Source organism: Mustela nigripes, chromosome 4 (assembly GCF_022355385.1).
Source record: "Mustela nigripes isolate SB6536 chromosome 4, MUSNIG.SB6536, whole genome shotgun sequence".
In the NCBI taxonomy this organism is placed as follows: domain Eukaryota; kingdom Metazoa; phylum Chordata; class Mammalia; order Carnivora; family Mustelidae; genus Mustela; species Mustela nigripes.
The window spans coordinates 141,860,010-141,883,531 of NC_081560.1; the positions used below are offsets into that span (position 1 = coordinate 141,860,010).

The 23,522-nt window shown below is 37.9% G+C and overlaps 1 protein-coding gene across 1 annotated transcript in view; it reads left to right on the forward strand.

The window, feature by feature from the left end:
• LRMDA (leucine rich melanocyte differentiation associated) overlaps window positions 1-23,522 on the forward strand; it is a 1,051,049-nt gene that overhangs the window by 825,026 nt on the left and 202,501 nt on the right. The window contains exon 7 of the mRNA XM_059397881.1: window positions 16,605-16,689. Coding sequence (XP_059253864.1) covers window positions 16,605-16,689 — 85 coding nt within the window. The remainder of the gene's footprint in view (window positions 1-16,604; window positions 16,690-23,522) is intronic.

The window sequence follows — 23,522 nt, forward strand, 5'->3', positions numbered from 1 at the left end:
CTGCTCCACCACATACTAGTCACCTGAGAAACTAAGTGAGACCTTGGTCAAGTTCCTAGTTTTTTTCTGGGCCTTAGTTTTTCTCATCTGTAACACAGGAATGGGGGTTATGGCTGCCTCATGGGAATGTTGTGAAGATCAAATAAATTAATATGTGGAAAGTGCTTAGCAAAGTAAGCACAGATGTGTATTAGCAATTTTTATGCTAAATAAATATCTAAATATGTATTAGATACAAAGTAAGCACAGATATGTATTAGCAATTTTTAACTATCATCATTATCCTCATGACATAATAACATGACTTGTTATTACCATTTTATAGTAGAAGAAAGTGACTTAAAAAGTTGAAGTAAATTCCCCAAGGTCGTACAGCTGGGTGGAGCCTGGCTCTTAATCTTGGTCAGGAAGACATCTGAGCATAGAAAACAGAGAAGTAGAAGATATCCAAGTTGTAAATAAGTCAAGGACAGAATCCTTGAAGTTTAATTAGCTTTTTTCTTACTATCCTTTCCATTTCTAGGCCATAAAATAGCCCTTTTCTACATAGCTCCAACCATACTGTAGGTGTTATATTTAAAAAGGTTTATATGTATTGGGGTGCTGATAAAGCTTAAACAACCAGCTCTATGGAGGAAAAAAAACGTTACAGGTTACATGTTTATATGTTTAATTTACAAATAAAAATTATATAATGCCTTTTGTTATAAATTCCATGCAGCCAGTTGGTTCTCACAGAATCGTTTTGATTATTTTGGCCCAAATCTCATGTCCATAATCAATCTAAGGTTTTCATAGACAAACAAGTGTTGTTCTGATATGAAATACCAACTATTTTCCCTTCTTACTGAACACATTAGAATTTCCCTTATTTGTCGGCGACCTGAGCATGGTCTTTACTGAACTGGATAGCAGAGCTTGAATATTGGAAGAATATTTCCTCACATTTTTATACTGTTCACAGTGTATTGACAAAAGGCAAAACATCCTTTTGATCTGTATCATTAGCATTTTTTATCACTTTCCTAAGTTTAGGAAGTCAGTAAAGTAGTCAGTCCCCAATTTGTAGTATTTGGCAACTTCTACTGTAAATACTCCCGCCGTGGCAGTGTCAGGCTATCAAAGCAACATCACTGAACACGGGGAAAAGATGTGAAGTAACTCATCAGTATGTAGTATTTCCACTACAGAGATATAATAGACACCAATAACGTAAAGAGCATAAATAACAATAAAATTATGTAAAGTAGGAAGTGATAAATTGTGGCTTATATTACCTTTTCACATAATTTCTCCAGTAACCAAGGATATGTAATTCAATTTTAAATAAAGCCTATGTTAACACAAGATTCCTGAAAATTTAACCATTGGTTTTTGTGAGCTGGTACAGATTGACTCCAGACCCACTGGTTATGGCCAAGGAGATCTGAAACACTCCTGTGTCTACATTACGTAGTCAGTTAATTATTAACAAATAACTTAATGGTTTTATTTACATGCCAGGCCACATAATATGTTGCATATTAACATGGATTGAATCATCTGCAGTACAATTATATATTATCTGCCCTAGTGTATATATATTAAGTCCAGGAAGGTTATCTTTTTCAGATACCTTCAAGCTTCAAGTTCATTGTATAGTTCTGGGGTTCAGACTATGGAATCAAGCAGTGTTGGTCAGAATTCCAAATTGCCCACATAATAGCTGAGTACTCTTGGGCAAGTTGTATAACCTCCCTAAATTTCAATTGCCTTATCTATAAAATGATCATAATAATGGTACTTGTATCTTAAGGTTGTTGAGATAGTTAAATGAAACTCCGTGTATAAAATGCCTGCATATAATTAGTGCTCAAGAAATGGGACACACACAATTATATATACACTCATTACTTGCAAATTAAAATGTATTTTAAATTCTGATTATGTTCTATGTTTGAGCATATGACAAAAATGAAATTTTTTAGCAAGGATTAATAATTAGAAGGAAAATGTGTTTTATCATATTGCTGTAGACGAAGGTGATTGTTTGTTTATAGACAGGATATCTTGCTTTTAAAATTACCCCCCCCCCTTTTTCTTTTTTTGTAAATGCTCTCTCATTTGATGGTTCAAGAAGTTCCTGTCTTAGAGGCTGTAAGTCATTCACTCTCAGGTTGGGTCTTGGCCCCTGTGTTCTTGAAGTCTATATTCTTACCAGAAAGGACCAGATAGGGCCCTCCCTCAGACAGTGGTATGGGGCAAAGGTAAGTAGGTTATGATCAGGAGAGGAGTACCATAAAAAACTTGAGGCCCCCAATGCAGACAGAGGGTGGCATTGGAGAAACACTTGGGCTTTGGAGGGCTTTAGCCTTCTAACTTGGTTCCTGATCACATTGTGGACTTTAGAACTGTGTAACTTTGAACAGGTTGCTTATCCTACCTCTCTGTTTTCTTATTTCTCAAACGAGGGTAATAATTGGACTTCCCTCCTACACTGGAAAACCATTAGCACTTAGGATGAATTCAGAAAATATTCGCTCTTTTGCCACACTTTGCCTCCTCTCTTTCCAGTCCCCTTCTTGTTCTTCCTTACCCCCCAATTATTCCCTCCTCTTTGTCTACCTCTCCTCACTCCAATGGGAGAGGTTGGAAAGACACTTGATGGAAAAATCCATCGTTTCATACCAGCCCTCATGTATAATTAGGATTTTAAATATTTTAAATTGTAAGAAGCAATGATAAAATTAAAAGAAAGTTGAAAAATCAAATCACTCTAAATCACATTAACAAAAATCATTTTTTAAAAAGATTCTAATTATTTTTATTTTAGAGAGAGAGCAAGCATGGGCACATGGGGGAAGGGGTGGGCAGAGAAGGAAGGAGAAGAAAAGGGAGAGAATCCCAAGCAGACTCTGTGCAGACCCCCACATGGGACTCGGTGTGGGCCTAGATCTTATAACACTGAGTTCGTGACCCTGAGATCATGACCTGAGCTGAAACCAAGAGTCAGATGCTTAAACCCACCCAGATGCCCCAACAAACATCTTTAATCTTTGCTTATTAGCTTTTACCTGTTGTAAGTCTTATATTTTAAAAATCATGGCATATGTATAATTTTAATATGTTTACTTAATATTATATAATAAAAATCTTGACATATTTCTCCCTCTTTTATATTATATAAATATAGTTTTATTTGTTTGCCATAAGAAATCATGATTATTTCCATAATGCCCAATATTTAAATTTTTATTTTTCCTTCTGCTATGTTAGTGGCTGCTAAAATGTATTTTGGAAGCCACTGCTCTAGATGATCTGTAACATCTTTTATATCTCCTACTTTCTATGATTTCATTATTTATGTAATAACCCACAGAATGCCCAAGCCACAGCCCTTCCTTCCTTTTTTCTATTCCAAAGCCAACTTTGGTTTTGTTTTTCTTTTCTTTTTTCCCTCCCTTCCTCCATCCTTCCACAGATATTTATTTTTCTTTTTTCTTTTTTTGTTTTTTAATATTTTATTTATTTATTTGACAGAGAGAGAGAAAGAGAGACAGTCAGAGAGGAAATACAAGCAGGGGGAGTGGGGAAGGGGAAAGCAGGCTCCCCACTGAGCAGGGAGCCCGATGCAGGGGCTCGATCCTAGGACCCTGGGACAATGACCTGACCTGAAGGCAGACATTTAACCAACTGAGCCACCCAGGTACCCCAACAAATATTTCCAAACTATAACTCTGGGTCTGATGCCATTTTATGTACTGAACAAACTGGACTCCTTTATACCAGAAAGAAGCAATGGGAAGCTCCAAGCTGTTGCCTTCAAGGGGCTTCCTTATTTCAGAGAAGTCTTTGGTTCCCTAGCCCTCCTCTGACTGACGTGAGCTTGAACTAGCCTTCAGTTTCCTCACTCAGCTGCATGCTGTGCTCTTGCCCAGAGTCTGCCTTTTGCCCCCTTGGGATATTTCTTAGTCCATTGGTTATTGACTCAGCCTTATGCCTACCTTATTGTTTTTTTTTTTTAATTAATATATAATGTATTTTTTACCTCAGGGGTACAGGTCTGTGAATTATCTGTCTTACAAAATTCACAGCACTCACCATAGCATGTACCCTCCACAATGTCCATGACTCAACCACCCTATCCCTCCCTCCTTCCCCCCAGTAACCCTTAGTTTGTTTCCTGAGATTAAGAGTCTCTTATGGTTTGTCTCCCTTTCCGGGCCCATGGTGTTTCATTTTTTCCTTCCCTTCCCCCCACCACCCCCTGCCCTGCCTCTCAAATTCCTCATATCAGAGAGATCATATAATAATTGTCTTTCTCTGATTGACTTATTTCACTTAGCATAATATCCTCTAGTTCCATCTATGTCATTGCAAATGGCAGGATTTCATTTTTTGATGGCTGCATAGTAGTTCATGATATATATATATATATATAATGTATATATACACACATATGTACATATGTACATATATACATATAGTATTTCATGATATATATCATAGTATATATATGCATATATACTATGCATAGTAGTTCATGATATATATATATATAATGTATATATATATACACATGTACCTATGTGTATATATATATATAGTAGTTCATGGTATATATATCATGAACTACTATGCAGCCATCAAAAAATGAAATTCTGCCATTTTCAATATATATATATATATTTTTTCACATCTACTTTATCCATTCATCTGTTGATGGACATCTAGTTTCTTTCCATAGTTTGGCTATTGTGGACATTGCTGCTATAAACATTTGGGTGCATGTGCTCCTTCGGATGACTACATTTATATCTTTAGGGTAAATACCCAGTAATGTGATTGCTGGGTTATTGGATGGTTCTATTTTCAACTTTTTGAGGAGGAACCTTTATACTGTTTTCCAGAGTGGCTGCTTCAGCTTGTGTTCCCACCAACAGTGTAGGAGGGTTCCCCTTTCTCCGCATCCTCACCAACATCTGTCATTTCCTGACTTATTAATATTAGCCATTATGGCTGGTGTGAGGTGGTATCTCACTGTGGTTTTGATTAGTATTTCCCTGATGCTGAGTGATGTTGAGCACTTTTTCATTTGTCTCTTGGCCATTTGGATGTCTTCTTTGCAGAAATGTATGTTCATGTCCTCTGCCCTATTTCTTGATTGGATTATTTGTTTTTTGGGTGTTGAGTTTGCTAAGTTCTTTATAGTTTTTGGATCCTAGACCTTTATCTGATAGGTCATTTGTAAGTATCTTCTCCCATTCTGTTGGTTGTCTTTTGGTTTTGTTGACTTTCTTTTGCTGTATAAAAGCTTTTATCTTGATGAAGTCCCAATAGTTCATTTTTGCCATTGCTTCCCTTGCCTTTGGCATTGTTTCGAGGAAGAAGTTGCTGCAGCTGAGGTCAAAGAGGTTGCTGCCTGTGTTCTCCTCAAGGATTTTGATAGATTCCTATCTCACATTGAGGACTTTCATACATTTTGAGTCTGTTTTGTGTGTGTGTGGTGTAAGAATGGTCCAGTTTCATTCTTCTGCATGTGGCTGACCAATTTTCCCAATACCATTTGTTGAAGAGGCTGTCTTTTTTCGACTGGACATTTCTTTCTGCTTTGTGAACGATTAGTTGGCCATAGAGTTGAGGGTCCATTTCTGGACTCTCTATTCTGTTCCATTGAGCTTTGTGTCTGTTTTTGTGCCAGTACCATACTGTCTTGATGATGACAGCTTTGTAATAGTGCTAGAAGTCTGGAATTGTGATGCCACCAGCTTTGGTTTTCTGTTTCAGCATTCCTCTGGCTATCTGGGGTCTTTTCTGGTTCCATACGAATTTTAGGATTATTTTTTTCCATTTCTTTGAAAAAAATTGATGGTATTTTGATAGGGATTACATTAAATGTGTAGATTATTCTAGGTAGCATAGACATTTTCACAATATTTGTTCTTCCAATCTATGAGCATGGAATGTTTTTCTATTTCTATGTGTCTTTCTCAATTTCTTTTATGAGTACTTTATAGTTTTATGAGTATAGATTCTTTGCCTTTTTTTTAGGTTTATTCCCTGGTATGTTACAGTTTTGGGTAAAGTTGGAAATGGGATCGACTCCTTAATTTATCTTTCTTCTGTCTTGCTGTTGGTGTATAGAAATGCAACTGATTTTATATCTTGACACTTTTCTGAATTCCCTTATGAGTTCTAGGAGTTTGGGAGTGGAGTCTTTTGGGTTTTCCACATCAAGTATCATATAATCTGCAAAGAGTGAGAGTTTGACTTCTTCTTTGCTGATTTGGATGCCTTTAATTTCTTTTTGTTGTCTGATTGCTGAGGCTAGGACTTCTAGTACTATGTCAAACAGCAGAAGTGTTAGTAGAGAGCCCTGCCATGTTCCTGCCAAAGCTCTCAGTTTTCCCCATTGAGAATGATATTCCCTGTAGGTTTTTCATAAATGGCCTTTATGATATTGAGGTTTGTACCAACTATCCCTACACTGTGAAGAGTTTTGATTAAGAAAGGATGTTGTGTTTTGTCGAATGCTTTTTCAGCATCTATTGAGAGTATCATATGGTTCTTGTTCTTTCCTTTATTAATGTATTATATCACATTGATTGATTTACAGATGTTGCAGCCCAGGAATAAATCCCACTTGGTCTTGGTGAATAATCCTTATAATGTACTGTTAGATTCTATTGGCTAGTATTTTGGTGAGAATTTTGGCATCTATGTTCATCAGAGATATTGGTCTGTAATTCTTTTTGGTGGGGTCTTTGTCTGGTTTTGGAATCAAGGTAATGCTGGCCTCATAAAATGAGTTTGGAATGGAAGTTTTCCTTCCATTTCTATTTTTTGGAAGAGTTTCAGGAGAATAAGTATTACTTCTTTAAAAGTTTGGTAGAATTTCCATGCAAAGCCATCTGGCCCTGGGCTCTTGTTTGTTGGGAGATTTTTGATGACTGCTTCAATCTCCTTAATCGTTATGGGTCTGTTCAGGTTTTCTATTCTTCTAGTTCAGTTTTGGTAGTTTATATGTCACTAGGAATGCATCCATTTCTTCCAGATTGTCAAATTTGCTGGCATATAGTTGTTTATAATATGTTCTTCTAATTGTTTGTATTTCTTTGGTATTGGTTGTGATCTCTCCTCTTTCAATCATTATTCTATTAATTTGGGTCCTTTCTGTTTTCTTTTTGATAAGTCTGGCCAGGGGTTTATCAATCTTATTAATTCTTTCAAAGAACCAGCTCCTAGATTTGTTGATTTATTCTACTGTTCTTTTGGTTTCTATTTCATTTATTTCTACTCCTATCTTTATTATTTGTCTTCTTCTGCTGGGTTTAGGCTTTCTTTGGTCTTCTTTCTCTAGCTCCTTTAGGCGTAGGGCTAGGTTATGTACTTGAGACCTTTCTTATTTCTTGTGAAAGGCTTGTTTTGCTGTATACTTTTGTCTTAGTACCACCTTTGCTGTGTCCCAAAGATTTTGAACAGTTGTGTGTTCATTTGTTTCCATGAATTTTTTTCAATTCTTTCTTAATTTCCTGGTTGCCCATTCATTCTTTAGCAGGATGCTCTATAGCTTGCATATATTTGAGTTCTTTCCATCTTTCCTCTTGTGATTGAGTTCTAGCTTCAGAGCATTGTAGTCTGAATATATGCAGGGAAGGATCACAGTCTTTTGGTACTGGTTGAGACCTGATTTGTGACCCAGGATGTGATCTATTCTGGAGAATATTCCATGTGCACTAGAGAAGAATGTGTATTCTGTTGCTTTGGGTTGGAATGTTCTGAATATATCTGTGAAGTCCTCCACAGATGCCCACTGTGTCATTTAAGGTCTCTATTTCCTTGTTGATCTTCTGCTTGGATGATCTGTCCATGTCAGTGAGGGGGGTGTTAAAGTCTCCTACTATTATTGTATTATTCTTGATGTGTTTCTTTGATTTTGCTATTAATTGGTTTATAGAGTTGGCTGCTCCCATGTTAGGAGCATAAATATTTAAAATTGTTAGATCTTGTTGGACAGACCCTTTGAGTATGATATAGTGTCCTTCCTCATCTGTCATTATAATCTTTGGCTTAAAATCTAATTTATCTGATATAAGAATTGCTACCCCAGTTTTCTTTTGATATCCATTAGTATGGTAAATTGTTTTCCACCCCTCACATTAAATCTGGAGGTGTCTTTGGGTCTAAAATGAGTTCGTTGCAGACAGCATATCAGTTGGTCTTGTTTTTTTGTTTTGTTTTGTTTTGTTTTTTTAAATCCATTGTGATACCCTGTGTCTTTTGTTTGGGACATTTAGCCCATTTACATTCAGAGTAACGACTGAAAGATATGAATTTAGTGTCATTGTACTGACTGTAAGATAACAGTTACTGTATATTGTCTCTGTTTCTTTCTGGTCTGTTACTTTTAGGCTCTCTCTTAGGTTAGAAGACCCCTTTCAATATTTTCTGGAGGGCTGTTTTGTGTTTGCAAATTCTTTTAGGTTTTGTTTGTCCTGGAAGCTTTTTTAAATCTCTCATGATAGCCTAGCTGGATATAATATTCTTGGCTGCATGATTTTCTCATTTAGTGCTCTGAATATAGGATGCCAGTCCTTTCTAGCCTGCCACATCTCTGTGGATAGGTCTGCTGCCAATCTAATACTTCTACCACTGTCGATTACAGAGTTCTTGTCCCAAAGTGCATTCAGGATTTTCTCTTTGTCATTGAGACTCGTAAGTTTTACTATTAGATAATGGGGTGTTGACCTATTTTTATTGATTTTGAGGGAAATTCTCTGTGCGCCTGGATTTTGATGCTTTTTTCTCACCAAATTAGGGAAATTCTCTGCTATAATTTGCTCTAATATATCCTCTGCCCCTCTCATTCTTTCTTCTTTTTCTGGGATCCCAATTATTCTAATATTGTTTCATTTTATGGTATCACTTATCTCTCAAATTCTCCCCTCGTGGTCCAGTAATTGTTTATCTCTCTTTTTCTCAACTTCTTTATTCTCCATCATTTGGTCTTCCATATTACTAATTCTCTCTTCTGCCTTATCTATCCTACCAGTAAGAGCCTCCATTTTTTTTTTTTTTTTTTTTTATTGTACCTCATTAAGCACTTTTTAAATTTCATCTTGGTTAGATTTTCGTGTCTTCATTTCTCCAGAAAGGGATTTTATTTCTCCGGAAAGGGATTCTCTAGTATCTTCCGTGCTTTTTTCAAGCACACATAGCACTTTGATAATTGTCATTCTGAACTCTAATTCTGACATCTTATTAATGTAAGATATTACATATTGATTAGGTCCCTGGCCATCGGTAGTACCTTTTATTCTTTGTTTTTGAGGTGAGTTTTCCTGCCTTGTCATTTCATCCAGAAAAGAATAGATGAATGAGAGAGCAAAATACTAAAAGGATAAAAAGGGGCCCAGAAAAATATACACTAACACCAAATCAGAAGAGACTCAAAACTGGGGGAGAAGAAATGGGGGGTATGAGAATATATATATATATATATATATATATATATATATATATATAAAACAAAATAAAATATTATTTTATTATTTTATATTTTAATTTAAAAATTATATTAAAAAAATATATATATATGATAGAATGGTGAATAGAAAAGGACCACAAACTCGATTTTGGGTGTATTTTAAAGATTTTATTTATTTGACAGAGAGAGAGATCACAAGTAGACAGAGAAGCAGGCAGAGGGGGAGGGGGAAGCAGGCCCCCCTCCTGAGCACAGAGCCCGATGCAGGGCTCGATCCCAGGATCCTGGGATCATCACCTGACTTGAAGGCAGAGGCTTAACCCACTGAGCCACCTAGGTGTCCCTGCCTCCCAAAATTTTAAAGAAAGGAAAATTTATAGATACAAAAATAAGGGTAAACATGGTGAAGGGATGGAATATGACCATGAAGATGAAAATTTAAAAAGATTCTAGAAAAGGAATTGTTAAGATTAGAAGTTGGTTGAAAAAAGAAAAAAGAAGAGGAAAGAATGTGATCAGGCTGGAGACTAGAACAAAGCCATGCACTAGATTTAGGGTGTATTTTGATCTCTTAGAAGAAACTGTACCCCAAATTTTAAAGAAAGAAAATCCTATATGTATAGAAAAAATAAGTCAGAATATGACTATAGCAATGAAAATTTTAAAAAGTTTTTTAAAAAGGTATTGATAAGATAAAATAGTTTAAGCAGGTTAAAATAGATAAGATAATTTTTTTTTTTAATAGGAGAAGAAAAAAATAAAATTTAAGAAATTTAACTTTGGGAGACTAAAGAATCATGGGAAAAAAGCCATGAATTCTGTGTTGCATTCCGCAAGCTCTGGAGTTTTGCAGTTCTCATTGATTTGTGAACTTAGTCTTGGCTGGGTGTTCTTGCTGTTCTTCTGGGGGTGGGACCTATTGCAGTAATTCACAAATGTCTTTGCCTGAGATGGAATTGCACCACCCTTGCCAGGGGGCCAGCTAAGTAATCTGCTCAAGTTCACTCTGGGAGATTTTATTCCCTGAATGCTTTCTGTAGAGCTTTGGAGGAGTAGAATGAAAGTGGTGGCCTCCCAGTCTCCAGCCCCGAGGAGCCAAGAGCACGGAGTCCCATTCCTCAGTGCACCCTCAGATAAAAGCAGTCAATCCCTCCTGCCTCCCTGGTCAGTAGCCGCACTCTGTGCTCATCCAGCCTGTGACAGAGTGTTTCAGTCTCTGGTGCATGGCCCCATTGGGAGTCTCCAAACACAGCTGATTCCCACACCCTGTTCCCTTGTGCTTTTCCCAGAAGAGAAAGGAGCAGGTTTCCCCAGATCTGCCACTTTTGGGGTCCTTGCTTGAAGAGCAGTGACCTGACTGTGCTTTGGATTACCATTTAAGGTAATCCCAAGCTGGCAGCTCCTCCTCGGCTCTGTCTCTGCAGCCAGCTTCCCTGCTCTGATACCTGAGAGCTCTGCCACCCTCAAGCACCCCTGGTCTTTTTATGACCCTGCAGGTCCTGAGACCACATTGTCCCTGTAAAGGCTCCACCTCCCCCGCTTAGCCTCTGGAGTGCCATCCCTCAATGGGGCAGACTTCTAAAAGTTCCAATTTTGTGCTGGACTGCCCTACCACTTGCCAGGAGCTGGCCCCTCCCCCTCCCATCTCTTTTCCTGTATATCACCTGGGATTCACTTCTCTAAAGGTCCTACCTTCCGTAAGTGGTTGATTTTCTGTTCATAGAATTGCTGCTCTCCTTCTCTTTGATCTGTTGAGTTTGTAGGTGTTCCGAATGGTTTGATGGCTATCTAGCTGAACTTCTAGGACCCGATGAAATTTAGATTTCCCACTCCTCCGCCATCTTGCTCTTCCCCCTACCTTACTGTTTTTTATTCCCTCCCCATTTCTTGAATTCTGGCTCTTAAAATATAGGGCCATTTCTGCTCCTAAACTCTTCTGCTGTCCCCAACCCAATGTGTCTGTCATGAGACTTTCTGTCTTACTTCACAATGAAAAGCATGGTGCTTTCACCTGGGAGTGGGTCAGGAGTCTCCTTCTGTGGTGGGTTCTTTGGCTTCTAATTTAAACTTTCAGGTGACGGCAAATTTTCACCTTTGATTCTGGGAACATGGCTCACATGTGTTGTGTTGTATTGAATTATAATCATTGTTTAGTCTGTTTTATCTTTGACATTAAAATTTTTTATTCATTTAGTCACCATACACTGATTTCTTCTTATATTTCTGGCAGTGTGTTGGGTACAAGGGTTAATAGTAAAGTTAATCTTGGAAAGTTAATACAGTTAATCTTGAAAGCTTTCTCTTAGGATGAATAAGAAACAAGCAAGGGCATAATCACTGTTTCATGTCTTCATGTGTCATGATAGTGGTCAGGGACAAATTTCCATGATAATACAGAGCATGGGGTCATGCTACCAGTCGGTGACTCTTAATAAGTAGTATTAATCATGGTTATCCTTTCTTTTTTCTTTTTTTGATGAGTCAGGAATGCAACCAAAGCCTTCATTTTATTTTTCTTGGTATTCCCAGCACAGGGCTTGGCATATAGTCGGTGGTTATTAAATACATGATAACTAAATGAGTGATGCTTTTTCTTATGAAAGAAAATAAATGTTTTTAGAAGAGTCAGCTTTATACCACAGTTTCAGGGAATGAGTTGTGATGAAAAGTGAAGATTGCTTTTACTTGAAGGAGGCTGACAAATTTCCCAGACCCAGGATCACTTTATGCTGTGTATGATTTAAGGGTGAGTGAGCATGCCAAAGCGCTCCACTTGAGCTGAGTAATGGGGAATGAGTTGTAGAGATGTGGTCTTAGATGGTATTTTGCGAAAAATAGTAAGAGATTTATGCTATTAAACAACTTTGTAGCTGCCCCCTTCTTGTTTTGAAGCCTGCCAAATCGCTCCTCCTGTGGTCTGTATCATATTCCTTCAGGGCATCCATGATGTTCAGAAGTATCCACTGGAATGCAGGTTTCCATGGAATGCACCCAGTGGGAAGGGACTTGAATTTTACATACTCCTCTGAAGACATTTGTTTCCTGCAACCACTGAGTGAAATTCTCACTTTGCAAGTCTCTTATGGAGTGTACTATACTTCCATTGACTCTTTTCCAGTGAGGTTGCCAAAGTTCTCCCTTCCTTCCTGCATTATGGAAATTGCATGTGTAGTATAGTCATGACTATTATCATTACTGATGTGAGTTTAAAAAATTATCAGGAACTGTGATAATTGTGAGTAGGGAAAAAGGACAGAAATCTTTAGTATACTTTGACAAATCTTAGGCAGAAGGACTTACCAGGCTGGCATGAGCATTTCAAGCCTTGGTGTGAAGGGGATACATATTTACTATTATTTAGCAGCTTTTTCCAATCTATTGTCACACTCAGCAGCCTTAGGAAAAACAGAAATGGGATATTTCATTGCAAAAAAACAACCATAAGTGGCCTTAATCCATGCTGTGCAAGTGCTGGGAAGTTGTTAGAAGAAATTTCCTCTCCTTATGGGTTCATATAAATATAGGATGGTGTGGATCAGAGAGGACACAGGAATCTTGTTTTTCTTTTTCAATTTTTTTGCTTAATTTTGAGAAATTTCAAAAATGTGGAGAAGTTGAAAAATAATGAACACATGTAATTACCTTGCCAATGGCAAGGGACAGAATTTGTATTTTCTAATATTTTGACATATTTGTTTCTAAGCTTTGTCTTTAAATAAAATAAATAAATCTTTTATATATACGTGAAGGTCCTCCTACCCTGTTAGTCCTGATCCTATTACTCTGTCTTCTGGCAGAGACAACCATTTTCATGAACATAGTGTTTAACTTGTATAATTTTTAGATGTTTCCATAAAAACATGATGTCAAAGAACTACACATATATAAATATTATACCACATTTATCATTTTGCAACTTGTATTTTCACTCTGTGTTAAAATTTTCAAGTTGAGATACCTAAATCAGGTTTATTACTTTTAAATGCTAAATATTATTCTGTCATATGAATTTATAACATTTTATTTATCCATTTTCCTCATTGACAGGCATTTGAACGACTTCCAATTTATTCTGTTCTAAATAATCATGCAATAAACCCTGCTTTATGTTCTCCTTTATAGACCTGAGTGAAATTTTTAGTGTATACATTTGAAATGGAGTTGCTGTACCAATTTTCAATTTTATTAGATATTGCTAAATTACTCTCCAAAGTAGTTGAACGAGTCTCCATTCCTGATGGCAAGGAACAAGAGGATAAAAGTTCTTTCTCTTTATTCTCCTTGGCGCTTGTTGCAAGACTTGAAAATTTGCCAGTATGGCAAGTGGAAAAATTGTGTCTTGTTTTAATAGGCATTGCTCTTCAGACTAGTGAATTTGACCATCTTCTCTTTCATTCATTGACCACTCAGGTTTTCTCTCCTTTGAATTTCCTGATACTTCCATTGTCCATTTTTCTATTGTATTTTTAATTATTTAGGGTCATATGTATTCTGGATGCTAATATTTTATTGTAGACATTACAAATATCTTTGGACAGAAGTGATTTAAAAAGTACAATGTAAAAGTATAATTCTCTGCCATAGATATGAGATTTGGCAAGGACTCAAAGACTTGAAAGGATTTGTGGTTCTAAAGATTCAGATTTACCCAAATTTCCCTATTCCTATTTTAGGTATATCTTCTTAATCCAGGTAAAAGAAAACGTGATTTAAGTTTTTCCACTTATATTTCTACCATCTCATACTCGATATACTATGGGTATGTTGCTTCATATTCAAGAGAAGTTCTTTATTTTGCCCTGCTTATGCTGTTTTATTAGTAATGCATGCTAACCAATTGTGGCACTGGAGTTCCAAGGAAGTTCTTTATTTGGGGGCAGGTAGTGTGCAAGTTGAAGACATTGCCTTGTTCATTTGTTCCATATGATAATCATGCTTTTCTTAATTGTGCCTGCAAGCATAATATTCAGGGAACAAATTGAAAAGATCACATGGACTTCATTTTGATAAGAACCAAGTCAAAGAACTGATAGTTAGAATCTTAATTTGTAGAAGTTTCCCTAAACATCCAGCCATAGAAGTTCCAACTGAAAGGCACCCTTTGCAAAATTGTTCTTTTCCTGGATTCGTTTCCATGACTCAAGTTTATAAATGGACACTGAGCAGAAAAGTAATTAAACGCTAGGCATAGAATGATGACAGCGAAACAGAACTCGAGCCATACCAGTTTTGCTTTGACTACCACTGGAAATAAAAGTAAATAGCTATTTTACTCTTGGTTATAAAGCTCTAATGTTTTGCCCAGTCAGAGGTATTTGCTGAAAGGTAGTTTCTTCCAGTAATTTTAGGAAAAGCTGTCATCAAATTGTCAACAGCCCAAATTGAGATTAAACGCACTAAGAAATATCACAATATAGCAACCTAAAACTCATACTGGAATTGTAGGCCTTTTTAGCATTGAGGTGGAATAGAAACACTGACAGAGAGAGAAACTATGGCCTTCTACTAAGGAAGAATGGTAGATCTGTGGAAGGACAGCCCCTATTACCTCGCCCCATATATCCTGCCACAAGTATTGACTAGGTGCCATATTTAGAACACTGTCACTGTGTCTCATTTATAACGTGGGGATTACAGGAGACCCTAACTGCCAAGTGGAGGGACATGTGGTGAATTTAGTATTTGAAATTTAATCTAATTTCTGACTCTATTATGTTCTTGCAGCATCCTAAATATCTAATGGTGTAGTATCTAGCAAGTCTTGTCTACTTTTTAAAAGAATTTTCTTAGTGACTGAACTTTTATCTTTCTGGACCCAATACCCTTGGATCAAGCTTTAAACACCACATATTTCCCTTGGAGCTGGAGTGAAGTAATGCTACCTGAAGTCTGTCTCTACCTTAGGGACAGAGCTTCTGACTCTGCTCCATTCAGAACTCTTTCTGTAAGTCTCCAGTGAAAGCCGCTTAATCAAACATCTCAAATGTCAGAAGCGGGGTTTAAAGGGTTTTTCTAGCAAGTAGGTTTAATCTCCTACTTAGTTTTGATTCCTATAATGTAGATAATCTCTTTGGAGAAAAAGGCCTGCTCCTAGCAGGGCAAATATATCCCATAGAATGTATTTCCTATTCCAGAAAGAAAAATGTAGCATTAATGAAATTTACTTTTTCTTGAAGCTTGGAAAGGTTGTAAGCTTAGGATTTTGATCCTAGCAGATGTTCTTTTTTGGATATTTTAAAAAAAAAATAGCATTTGATTCAGAAGTCTCAGTAAGAATTGCAGTGGTGATGCTTTTTGCTATAAGCAGCCACACTCTGAATGTGACAGACTGGTCATTGTTTCTGAGAGATAACTGACCCCATAGCTGTAGTCCTTTGTTCCTGGCCTCATCCCCCATGGCTGTAGAGCTGAGGAAAAAGAAAGATAGCACCACTTACACATACGGGTCACACTGTATATAGTTTGATGATTAAAGAGCTGTTTGTGTACAATAAAAAATCATCTTCAAGGTATATTTCATATCATTTTCTTTGAGGTGTTGGAATGGCAAAATTTTATTGATAACCACTACATCCCAAATTTTAGATGAATTTTTCAATTCTGGTTAAGCTTAACCAGAACCCCAACTGCAAGATACACAGTGGTTTATATCCTTCAGGATGGTCCCTTTCTGCTGCTTGAGCCGTCACTTCTGTGTGTCTCTTTGCGACGGGGCCCACACCAACCTGCCCTGTTTTTCCCGTCCACCCTACGGCAAAGCTCAGCGTCCTCACTGGTTTCCAGAGAAATCCACTCATCGTTAACATTTAATCTGTAGGAAGTACTGGAAGAAGGCCTGTGACAGAACCCTAACTCTATACCATTTCTGGCCTTTTCCTTTTCTTCCTCCTTTCGGTTCATGAAATAAACAGTCCCCTTGTCTCAGGGCCCTTCCACCTGTCACAAGGCTTCTTGAAGATTTGGATGCCACCCTACACTTGCCAGAACATTGTCTCAGCACAGACAACTCCTGCTTCCAAAGGAGAGTTTTGGTTGATAATATTTCTTCCAGGCCCAGATCCCTAGGAGGCATGTTTGGTAAATAAAGACATTTAGCGTTTGGTGTTACTTCATGTTGACATTTTCTTTTATTACACAGGCTTCCAGCGACCGCGTCATAGCTTCTCCAGAGAACCACTATACACCCCTGCCTGCTGCTTCAAGGGATCTCACCAATCACCGAGGTAGGAACTTGACTTTTTATTGCTCTTAGTGCTTGCAGGGAGGGACACTTGGCTATGCAGAGCTCTGGGCTCATTATTGCTGTCTCGGCACTTTAGAAGGAACACAGTGCTTTTCAAGTCCTTGATGAGAAAACCATACCTGTCAAGCCTAGCGATTTTAACTCATATTAAACAGAATTTAGTGGTGGTCTACTGGGAAGGCAAATAAATCCATGCTAGAATATTATTTTGTGATTTGGTTTTTTTTTCTTTTTTTGCTTTAAGTAAAGAGATTATAGTACTTAAAAATTGCTAAGTAGATCATTACCTGCATTAAAAGTGATGGAGAAAATTGGGAAACTCACTAATATTTGTAAAAAGTATCATTGTTTGGGGAGTAGTATAGTTGAAATCTGTAATTTCAAAATGAATGAACTCTACATTACAGCTAAAAAGAATTCCAGTTTGCCTAACAACATTGCAGAGAGTCAGTGCACAGTTTTCCTTAAATTATCTGATCTCCAAAATATTAATTTGGTTTACCCAGTGTTTCCAAAGCCGTGAATCTCTATTGTCATCTCTAGTGTTTGCATGGAATATAATTTAAAACTGCCTTGTTCCTAAGCTGGCTGCTTAGACCAAGGACTGTATGGTCACCTTTGTTGGAACTAGAGGGACAGGAAGAGCCATACAGTATAACTTGTTTATTTTATCCTGGTTATGACGACAGCCATGTTTCTTAATTGTGAATCTACCCTCCAATGGTAAGGACAGGCTTCATTTGAGGGCATTCCATACTTAAATAGTATTTCCACAAGCAGGAAATTCCCCTCATACATTTAGGGAACACAGAGGAAGTACTGGCCCAGGTCTGTCATGCCAACTACGTTGTAGGCTGGGTGGGTAGAAACAAAGGCTGTAGAGAGGCTCAGAAAGTGATGAAGTTGTGCTCAGAGAAGACCTGCGGGCTCTGGGTAAATGGCACACTCCTGTTCTGCAGGAAATAATCAAGAGTATGATGCAGGATTCCAGATGTCTGTGATTTGAACATCACAGTTGCCTATTTGATGTCTCAGCACAGTAGAACTTTTCTGCATTTACATTTATTTTGGTTCAATTTTGATTCTGTTCATTAAGGGTCAGTTTTGTGAAAATCAACTTTGCTCAAAGGCAGGTAGAACGAATAACTGCTAGTGTGCTATATTTTGAGGGGCATGTATAGATCTCCTTCACTGAATGTCCTTATGGAAGTGTCAAACATATTCCTGTAGAGACTTTTTTTTGAGAGGGGATGGGAGTTCCCCTAAGTAAATAATAATACCACATCTAGACAGAATAACAAATTCACTCCAGTGTTATATCCTCATGGATTTATTTAGTGGTTTCTTATATTTGAATAAAGGCATTTTTAATCTATAGCCCATTGAGTATAATACAAAGGAACTGAGGGCTCAGAATCCTTAAGCCTACTTATAAAAGTTGATCTAGCTATGAAATTGAGATTTCACAACAGAAGGACATGATCAGATCAATGATAAGCCTCCATAATAGGATGAAGATCATTTGTCACTGTAATGGTAAAATAAGAAATCTGAATCTTAGAGTAAAGGAATTTAAGAATTAAGTTTTGAAGGTATGTTGAGAATATTTGGAATATGAAAAAATGGTCAAGGGTTTGGAATTAAAACAAGTGCCCTTCAATGACATCAGAGCCCAGCATCAATGGGAACATTGCTGTTGAAAAGACCCAGCAACAGATATCTCAGTTTTACTGAAAAATGCCCCTATAAATTTAATGCTCTGGTTGCTTGATCAACGCTACGGACCTGAGAGTGAAAAAAGGCAAGCTAGCATCATGAAATGATGGGTAGGTCTTTGGGCCTCTGGTCATGTGGACATCACTAAAGAGAGAGCCAAAGAAGCTCATTTAGGTTGAATTATTATAGGACTGATCCATGTAGGGAAAAGACGACACTGATCTTTTTAGCTTGGCATGAACCATATGATAACAAGTGGGGAAAGCCCGATTTTTAGGCACCCAGAATGAAACTGCTTAATGCCACCTTACTTTTTTTTTTTTTTTTTAAGATTTATATATTTATTTTAGAGAGAGAAAGAAAGAGTGTACATGAGTGGGGAGAGGGACAGAGGGAGAAAATCTTCAACTGAGTTCAGAACCCAATGCAGGCTCCATCTCACGATCCATGAGATAAGACCTGATTTGAAACCAAGAGTTGGACGTTCAACTGACTGAGCCACCTGGGTGCTCCATTACCACCTTGTTTTTTATGTTAAAGTTAGAGAAATTATTCTAAATTTTTGATCGTATAAGTCACCAAACTATTTGACTGTCATTTATCAATACCTTTATGGAAACTGCTTACAAATGCTTATCCAGAGAGGCTCTTTCCCATTGTGAAGGCGAATTACATCAGTTCTTGCCCAAGTGAAATCCTCCACGAAGTCTGAAACGTGGTCTAAAAAATCTTAAGTGGAAGTTCTATTTGCAAATAATTTTTTGATTCATCCAGTTCCCAATCTCTTTTTATTCCGCACCAACAACTACATAAACCAGTGGGCAGTAGTTCATGTGCAAATTGCTATTTTTCTATACATGCCATTTTCCCTTTACTTGTCCTTTTATGTTACTTCCAATGTCGAGGATGATAGACCCAAGATTCGTGTCTTAAGGACTGTAGATTCAAATGCAAAGGAAATCTGGGCCCAGAATAATTATCAGGAAATGGGAGACTCTTGTTTTTCCATCCGTAATTTACAGTTAACCCAGGCATTGCAGGGAGAATAATACGCAATACTTTTTGACTTCTTGTATGAATTTTTTTCTATATTGATTTGTCTCCTTCCTGAGGTGCTTTAAATATGTGTTTCTATCTCCTTAGTGCAATTTTTTATATTCTGCTTTGTGTGAAAGAGGTCAAGTATATGTAGGTCTTGAACTTGTCATAAGTGAAAGCTCCCTAAAGGGAGTAAAGAGTCTCATCTTTCTTCTCTTGCACATCACTGACTCTTGTGCATCCTTCAGGCATCAGCCTAACTATCACAGCTGTAAGGGAGACTTTTCCGATCCCACCCCACACATTTATATTAGGTCAGTGTTCATTTTTCAGGCTTTATTTTCCAGTGTCTTCCTGGACAGGCTGTAAGCTGTTGGAGACAATAGAAGATAGTGTATCTGTTTGCTCACCACTATACCTGCAATGCCTGGCACAGGGCCTCCTGCTTTTTAGAAGCTCAAGAAATATTTGTTCAGTAAAGGATGAATGGTCGAAGCCCAGGGAAAAGTCAGTAATTTAGGTGCCTCTGTAAGATAACTTAATTGTGTCTGAGAAAGGAGACCCATCTTCCTTTGGGATTAAGTGATAGGGGAAGGAAAGGCCAGCCTGTGGACCTCAGACCTCAACCCTGTTGCTTTCATAAACCCCAGTCACCACGGTTGGGCCCATATGTATTGATTCATTGTCCGATGGCGGCATTTAGCCACATTGTATAACTTCCAAGTAGATAATAATTTTGATGTCATAATGTCATAATTTTTAAACTCTGGTGTTTTGATGGTAGGAAAGAAATTGGATGAATTGAAGCAACTAAGGGAATTATTTTACTTGTAACAGCTCTCAAAGAAGGGGCTGGACTCTGCCATAAGGTGCAGGCAGTCGTATAGATGTGGTTTTAGAATGGTACTCCTGAGATCTCTCTGAGAATTCTGCTCTAGGTCTAAACATGTCTTTGAAGTCTACTGGGGCCATGGGGCTGTGTCAGGAATCTCAGTTATTACCTAGTGGTGGCCTGCTTACTATATCCTCTGTGGGTATCCACATTAGAAGGAGCATTGGAGTGTTTGTTGGAGAAATGTTTCTTTAAGTATGTTATGTGCATTGAACATACACCTGCATATCAGGTATTGCCACTCTTTATCTGGTACCTGTTAGAAATGGGATTTGCAATTAAGTAAACCACTGCATCTTTTGGGGAGAACATTTCTATTTAGTAAGTTGACCATATCATCCTCAAGACAACCCTATAAAGGAGGGAGGGTAGGTATTACTATTTCCATTTAACAGAGGAAAGCACCAAGAATTGCTGGGGGAGACTTAAGTCACTCGGTGACAGAGGCAAGATAAAAAACAAACACACAGATTTCTGTGTCCTTGATTCCCAGACCATCCCTGACATTTGTCCTTGACACAGGACATATGAAGCAAATGCAGGACTGACTGTGGCATTGTGCTAGATGGAAGAAGGAAGTACAGGCAGAGAAATGGCCTGGAAATGCCACTGCCCGGGGTGAATTTCTACAGCCTTTGCTAAGACTGCAGCGAAGTATAGCGACCTTACCTCTTCTGTCAAAAGAATTGTCTGTTACTCTCTTTCTCTCCCTTATTTTAAATTACAAATATATAAATTCAAGAACAGAGACAGTTTGAAAAACCAAAACAGAAGATAGTATCACATCAGTCTGAATTCAGATAGGGAAAATAGAAGGCCCACTATGGATTCACATGTTGAGGGGGTTTAATGTAAGGAATGAGCAAGGGGCTGGTCCAGTCAGGGAGGACCCCACCCAGAATCCAAACCTTGTAAGGAAGCTGGGGATTCTTAAGAGCTTGCTGAAGTTTCTGCACATCTCAGAAACACCTGGGCACCTCCTACTGATGTTCTCCATCTGCAGCAGCCATGTGGGAGTGATTCTCAAGAAGTCCACTTGGACACCGCTTCAAACGTTAGATCTACCCAGGCATTGCCCTGTTCCTCTTTCTCTCTGGATTTCTAAGTCATACTCCAGGGTCTCTCTTTGCCTCATTCTAACCTAGAACCACATGCCAAGGGAAGTCTCAGAAAGGCAGTTTCTAGTTCATCCTCTGAGCTGCAGAGAAAGCCTGAGAAGAGGGTGGTGGTGATGCCAGGTGATAACAGGCAGTGACCCGACTTTGCAAGTAGTGATCCCACAGAGGGATCCCATTCCAGGGCATTTGTGTGCGCATTTTACAAAGTAATTGCAAGCCTAGTGAATGTCCCTGAATTACTATTTTTTTTCTCTGATGCTTATACAGTCTGGAGGGTATGCCATCCTTACCTGGTCATATTAAACATCGGACTTTAGATGTATGAAAGAAAGAAGGAAGGAAGGTGAAAGGAAATCTATGGAAACGTGCTTGGAGATCGTAGCCATCCTCCTTCCGCCTATCCTTGGCAGCCTTGCCATGACTTCTGGTACACTAGTTAGGTGCTCATCCCCTTCTCCAGCCAGGGCTTGGTCTATTTGTGTTTGAAATTGATTGCTGGGACTGTCATAGAATGATTTACATAGCAACTCATCATAATTAGTTATCGTTTGCAGTTTCCTTAATGTGAGTTGCATTTTATGCTTAGGAATTGATTTTTCTGTATATCTCCATGAAGCAGCTCAATGTGTGCCATCCAAACAAGAAGAAAAAGAAGGGAAGAAAAACTGCAGGCGTTTTTTATTTTTATTTTTTAAACAGTTTTAGCATGAGATATCATAAAATACATTTTCACAGAAGCCATAAATACAGAGTGTTTTGCTTCAACTATTTAAATAAGCCAAACTGAAATGAAGAAGAGGAAAATTAATGGATGTGTGTGAAGAAGACGTGGCAATGTAGGGAAAGATGTTTGGGATGGGGAGATGTTGCCCAGAAAAACCGTATGCCAATGAGCAGAATACTTTTGGGAGGGCTCAAGATGGGGCTGCTAGATAACCAGACTGCTCATCACAATTTGTTTTAGGCTTAGATGATTTGGAGGCAATCTGTCTCTTTCAGACAACTTAATTTTTTTTTTTTTAATAGTCGTACCATCTTGCCATGTCAACCTATAGGGAAAATAGAAGGCTTACTATGTATATCACATGTTGAAAGCTAAGTAAGTTTGATCATTATAAGCAAAATCTACAGAGAATAGTAGCATAGACTCAATGAAAATAGATACAGTTGTTTAGGCTATCTTATTAGTTTAGCATCGAGGTGTCTTTCTGCCTATTGTTCTTTGTTCTCACTGACCATTGAAAAAGACGAAATAAGCAATCTGATGGCTATGGTGACTTTGCCAAGGATGTCCCACCTAAGATCGGGCCCTATGACAAAAGCAACCTGCTTATTTCTTGCTTTCTGTCTTCCAAAATATTTTGATTATCTTTTCAAAGGAGCTAACTATCAGATGATTTTTCAGAAAACATCACTGAGTCATTGAAGGTTCACAGAAGTATGGCGGATCCAACTTTTCTCCATAGAAAATGTATTAAAATCTGTGGAAGAGAGAGGGAGGGAGAAGAAATAAGAAAAAAAAAATCACTTTAGCAATTGGCTAGGATGGCCTCCTCGCTGCTGACAGGGACATCTTTCTTCTTCGGGTCCTGCTAGATAAGTGCATGGCCTCGGCTCTCCTCTTTCAGACTCCATGCCGTGGCTTTGCCCTGGCTGCCTAGGGAAAGAGTGTGTTGGTTCCTTGTGCAGAGCTATTATTAGCACTTTCTAATTATGTAAAATGCTTCCTCTGATGACATTTCAACAGAACCCATTACTTTAGTTTTCTTTCCTTCATAATGCTTTTATGGGCTTATAATCTTGGTGGAATTCTCAGATGCTGAGAGATGCTAAAGTTTCCTTTATTTAATCGAGGTGACTAGTGATTTGACAGTAGTGGTTGACAGGTTTATTTTATCTGTGTGGCAGTGGGAGTCTATTTTCAGTGTGTGCACTCTGTTCCAAAGTAAAAGGACTTTACTAAGTGCTGAATAAATTGTACTTTCCTTTGATTCTAGACCTTGCTGAAATGGTTTAAAAACTCCGGTCTGGGTCATCAAATTCATCTCT